Source organism: Cyprinodon variegatus, unplaced genomic scaffold, assembly GCF_000732505.1.
Source record: "Cyprinodon variegatus isolate N-32 unplaced genomic scaffold, C_variegatus-1.0 Scaffold498, whole genome shotgun sequence".
Classification (NCBI taxonomy): Eukaryota; Metazoa; Chordata; class Actinopteri; order Cyprinodontiformes; family Cyprinodontidae; genus Cyprinodon; species Cyprinodon variegatus.
In genome coordinates, this window is record NW_015150951.1 from 71,605 (window position 1) to 77,688 (window position 6,084).

Consider the following 6,084-nt stretch of genomic DNA (forward strand, 5'->3'; position numbering starts at 1 on the left):
TTTAATGTATCAATATTTTTTCCCTTCTCTGTAGAAGTTTTTACGTCTGTAAAAAAGAAGTTTTTGAGGAAGAAGAAGAAGTATATATATATATATTTTTTTAGACTTAAGAAACTCAGAAGCTGATCAAATATCGGGTTAAATATCGGTGGGGTGGCCGATGTCCGATATTCAGTTTTAAGGCCGATACCAATAGGGGGCCGATTATATCATGCATCCCTACTTTGCAGTTTATATTTCCAAATAAATGCGACTTGTATGTGATCTCCTGTGTGAACTGCAGTCATACGACGCAAGTGTCCCGCATGCTCAGTAGAGGACGCAATGACGTCACTAGGCCAGCACGCTCCATGTTTACAGAAGTAAACTTGGATGGTAGTGCCGGTGCGCATCTAGCGGTCTTTTCCAACCATAAAAACTCATTCTTTTCAATATGTTTAGACATAAATGCTGCTCTCCGCATCATCATCTGCCATGGTTGTTGGTTTTCTTGCCGCCTCTGTGTAGAAAGACGCAGAATAGTGACCTTTGTCGGGTATTAATGGCGTTCAGGTCGGATCTGTGTTGTTCAGACTGCAATGAAAAGATCAGATCCAGGTCGCATGTGGGCAAAAAAAATCGGATGTGGGTCACTTCAGGCTGCAGTGTGAACATAACCTAAGACTGCTCCAGGGCCGGCCCTAACCAATTTGGTGGTGCCCACTGCATCATTTCCACTACCACTTTACACTGACACAAAAACCTGATTAGCCTTCTGTTTAAAATGTCCTTTTATTTTTTGAGGAACAATGAAAACCGATTGAATAAGATTGAAACCTCTGTCTCCATAGTAACCCCTCTGTCTCTATAGTAACACGGTGCTGGCAGCTTCATACTGAGCAGATGTTCGTTGGTACCTGAGGTTGTGGAGGAGGTTCTCCTCTGACCACTACCAGAGATCCTGTGGATCAGAGCAGACTCAGAGTGGCCTAGTCCAAGTCCAGACTTGAATCCAACTGATTTTTAGGTTGGAGGGTTTGAAAATGGTTTTGTTTCTTATACAGTCCCAGATAAATTCATTGAGCTTTTTTATCAAACTGTGCTGGAAGCATCTGCTGGAGTCAAATCCTGTTTGTGATTTCTGTGGAAGAAGATGGTCTCCAACCACCATCAGAGCCCGTTTAGTGCAGAAGTTTAAAAACACAGAGTCAGAGGTCACAAACAAGCAGCCTCTGATCGAGCGACTGCAGACTTTTAGAGTTCAGATTGCCGATTAGAGTTCCTCTGTCTAAAACGCCTTTGTTCACTTTATTGCTGAGGTTTTTTTCTGCTCCTGGTTGTGGGGGGTGAGAGTGTCCAGTCCAGACAGTCCTCCGTACTCCATGGTGGCCTTGTTTATCTGAGAAGGTTGGTCCTTATCGAGCCTGGAGGGGCGGAGGGAGGGAGGGGGGATCAATAGGCCCTGAGTCCTTTGGAGACGGGCTGAGTTTACGACGCCACTCTGGGGACGAGGGTTCAGCCTCTCAGCCTGGTGTGGCATTTATCTCTGCCTCACACGAGACAAACACCACCGTTATACGGACAAAAACCACAATTAGCTTAAACCTCTTCCCTTCTGGGGGAAAGCCATCATTAAAACATCCTCTCAGCTCCACATCAGTGAAGACTAAAAAACTCCCAGTTTGCCTTGCTGTCAAAAACGCAGCCCTGCTCTCAGGATGTTTGTGTTTCATCACTTTTTTATTCGTTTCGCTTTAGCTCTTAGATTAGCATGCCTACAATTACTGCAATAAAGGCCATTTTGAAAACAATTAAAAACCATCAGTTGGCAGAGAGAAATGATTCATCAAACCTTTGAGAAATTAAAACCAAAGAGCTCCACAGGCCACGGTTTACTGTGAATACAGTTGATTATAGGAAAAGTAGGAAAACATTCATAATAAACATGTAAAATAATTAAAACCATTATCTTAATTCAGATGCCTGATTACCATCATTCCATCGGTGGATCCTCTTTATTAACCTGCTTAATGGCCTTTTACTCCTCTACTTCCTGAACGTAAGGCTGCTACTTTGTTTCCTGTCTGTCATTGCTGGACCAACTGATTAATCCAGGTGTGCCTGACCTTGGTAACCATAACGACGATGGCCAGACACACTTGGACTAATAAGTTCATCCAGTAGAGAAAGACAGGAAACAAAGGAGCTGCCTTGAGGTCATGAAGTAGTGGAGCTGATGATAGAACCCAATAAAGTCATTCAAATTAAATCCACATATTTTAAGAAACATTTACTTGTTTTTAGATCAGTTTTTGCAGGACAATTAAAAGGACACTGCAAAAATATCCTCCAGAAATAAGTGAAAATTTCTTAATTGCATTTGCCTTAAATTTGAGCAGGTAGAGATGATCTGCTAAAGGAATGAATGTTTCTGCGATTAAAATGACATAATTAGATATTAGGCACTTGAAATTAGATAATAGAGTTATTTGATATAATCTTATTTCAAAGGCAAATTTGTCTCACTGGCTGAAATTGTGGGTAAATGCACATTTTATGTAAAATTATTTTAATTTTGCATTGGAGGCAGTGGTTTCTCCATGTTTCAGGGTTTTAAAGCCCAGCAGCAGTTAAATGCTTCCTTAACCGGTTTGATTCTGGAACTGGAAGTGGGGGGGTCTACCTGGTTCATATTTGACGAGTAACTTAGAAACATATTTATAAACGGTGTAGTGCTCAAACAGGAATCCATTCCAGTGGTCTCGGAGCGGGCAGAACAGGACCCAGTTTCCTGCTGTTAGTCAAGACTAGGCGTGTAAATCACATCCATTATGGGGTTTCGATTCAGTATCGATTTCCTGACCCAACGATTCGATTATTTTTGATACTCAAGAATACCCCACGATTCGATTCAATTAATTGGTTCCAATTTTTTTTTTTTTTTTTTTTTTTTTACACCTTACAGCAGCGGTCACCAACCTTTTTACTGTTGAGGGCTAATTCAGGGGTACTGAGTCGTGGGCACCATGTTGGTGACCCCTGCCTTACAGGCTAGACAATGTTTCAAATTTGAAATAAATTAATGAAAGCTGTAATATCGTTATGCATTTTTTTTGAGAAACAACAACAAATAACAGAAGTAGAAAAGTTGTACTCCACTATTCCTATTAAAACCTCATTCAATGAAAAATAATAATACCCCCGCGTTATAGATTCTGAAAGGCCTTCAGAATCTATACTGCACAAAATCAGTGCAATGAGTGCAATGAAATACCTCGACTCCAGACGTCCCCGCCCCCTCCACAGATGCTCCGTTGCTCCTCTCCCAAATTGTTGCTTATCGCAAACAGTGGCGCAGACAGGAGGCCGGCTTGTTTTGTTTTTTGACTGAAATTGCAGAAACCGTTAAGTTTGACCCGCTTGAAGAGCGAGATGCGCGAGAACGCTGGGACGCTTTTTCCACCTGGATCTCCGCTCTTTTTGGCCCTCATGTCCCTCCGTTGTCGGACTAAACCCACAGCGTATAGCACAGACCACGCTTTAATATTGAGCATAAATAAAAATTGTCTGTGTCAAGCTCACTGCAACACACTGCTGTAAGAGTATAACCATGAAGCGAGGTAGGAGGGTAAAATAGGTATAGTGCCCCCGCAGCACGGGAGGAATAATTACGCCCAGGAGCAAATGGATAAAAATAGACCCGAGGGAGAAAAAAAAACATGAATTGATTCTCTTGCGGTCGTATCGATGCATCGGATCGTCGGTTGTTGGATCGACGCATCGATACAAAACGATTATTATTTACACCCCTAGTCAAAACGCCATGAATCACATGAAGGATGAGCAGCTGCTGCAGCTGGTTTGATTCTTCATCACTGAGTCACCAACACAATGATCCGACCGACCCGAATCAAAGCGTGCACCAGTTCTGTCCTGTTATGAAGAAAAACCAGCTGGAGCACGTAGAACCACCCTGACCACTGAACTTATGACAGGTGAACCCCAGGTAGAGCTGTAAGGCGCAGCACTCAGCTCCAAGCAAACCAACCTACTTGTATGATTTGGGCTCGCTTTCCAGCCACAGACTCTTAAAATACACCGGGGGTCTTCAGCCTTTTTTGGTCTGGGGCCCCTAATAGATAAGGAAGCCATGTAAGGGCCCTCACCCCCACAGTACCCTTCTATGCATGCTGATGTAATGCTCTAGTCAAAGTCCGGATCATATAAAAAAAGATTCACATTTGGTTGGTTGGTTTGGTCCATTTCGGTTCATATTTCTTTATTTTTCATCTGGTCGAATCTGTTGTGTTTCAAAAAAAAATTCAGATTGAGCTAATTTTTGAGGCTGGTAAAAATGCAGATGCTGAATCCTGCATCGAGGGAGCTTTATTAAAAAAAAGGCTGCAAAGACCAAGCTGTAATGACCTGCTACATATAGAGATTTGATCGAAGGCAATCATTCATCCTCCATCCCAGAATAATTTGCCCGTCTCTGAGAGCGTACCCGCTGCGTTTGTACATTCACCCGAGCCCGTATTAAAAAGAGAGGTCAACCATTTCCAGGCTCCTTCCTCCCTCCTGAGCGAATGCCCTTTCTTGAGCTGTGCCCCCGAGATGCTCCCGCCATCTTAGATCCCTCGACCATGACCCGCGCTCCTCGCCGCCCCCTCTCCCACTAATTCCCCCTCTCTGCTCGCTGAATTGTGGACTTAGAGCAGAGGATCAATAAAAGCACACTGCATCTTGATTGGTCTGGCAGCACAGCTCTCTGCTGAGGCGGCCTGCTTTTACTCTGCATGTGTGTGTCTTAGTGGATGCAGATAACAATGGCAGTGACCAGAAATAGATTTTCTGCACAGTACGCAGCCCACAGATTTATTTCTGGGTTTCTCTGGCCCTTGATTTTCCGTCTTCCTCAGTAGCTCTGATGGGTTTCACCGTCCTGTCATCTAACTGGGAAACCATTCTTCCTTCTGTCCAGGTCTGAATTCAAGAAGCCCCCTCAGTGAAACCAAGAGCACCTCATCGTCTCTTTCAGCCCTCAGCGATTCACTCAACAGCTCTGAGGGCGGCGACGTCGCCGGCGGTAACGAAGAGCTCAAAAACCTGCTTGCACCGCCCTCCTCCGCAGGGAGCCAGGCCAGCTCCGGGAGTCACTCGGGATCAGGAGCCGAGGACAAGTCGGACAAAGGCAAGAAAATCAGGAAACTGATTCACTTTATCATTTATAAAATCTTGGCAACACATACTTTTATTATTTATTGATTGTTTAACCTTTGGAATCAATCTAATTTCTGTTACAACTCTGCAGAGGAGGTTTAGTCACATTTAAGCTTCAGCCAACAGAGAACTTTAGAAATAGGTTGAAACATTCAACCCTTTTTTGGCTCCACTGTCACCTCCAAACCTTTCAGGAAAGCACAGGTCAGGATTTCTCTGCACAAAATAAATCCAGGGTCAATGTCAAGGTCAATGTGGAGTAAATATAAAAACATTTTTAGAAAACATTTATTCTCAGATTGTTTTTCTAAAAGATAAAGATCTTTTTTATTTATTAATAAAGAAAACATGATCATAGTTTTTATTTACAGTGTAAAATAAAAATATATTTAAATGGGAACATTTTAAAACAGAAAAAATTGCCAGAGTTGTGCAAATAAATTTCAGCATTCAGGGTTTTTTATCAAGGCTTTCTACCTCACCCCTTATTATTGATGATTATTGATCTTAAAGCATTATTTATCCTGCAGCTTTTAGATTTATCCTTATCAGGGGTGTGTCTGATAGCTGGATGACAGTAGTATCACTTGAAGTCAGCCAAATAGTTTTTATATGACTATTTGAGGCCTGGTGAGGAAACCTAATTGTTACCAGTGAGTTAAAAAAGATCTCGATAAATGTTAATCAATGCAGATCAGTAATTAAACTCTGATCCACACACACTAAATGTAACCATATATCAGGTTAACTAAAGCTCAGCTCCCTGTAACAATTGCAGTGTCTCTCCTTTAGTTGTGGCTTCAACAACAGGAACTTTCATCAGAATCACCGGGTTAAGTTTATTTAGATTTTTTTTGCTCAGGAAAACATCAGATTTTGTTTTTA

General features: G+C 42.3%; 1 protein-coding gene across 1 annotated transcript in view; it reads left to right on the top strand.

Moving 5' to 3' along the window:
• The window catches only part of LOC107094656 (zinc finger protein 827-like), a 72,184-nt gene that overhangs the window by 55,753 nt on the left and 10,347 nt on the right, over positions 1-6,084 (top strand). The window contains exon 12 of the mRNA XM_015390414.1: positions 4,961-5,170. Coding sequence (XP_015245900.1) covers positions 4,961-5,170 — 210 coding nt within the window. The remainder of the gene's footprint in view (positions 1-4,960; positions 5,171-6,084) is intronic.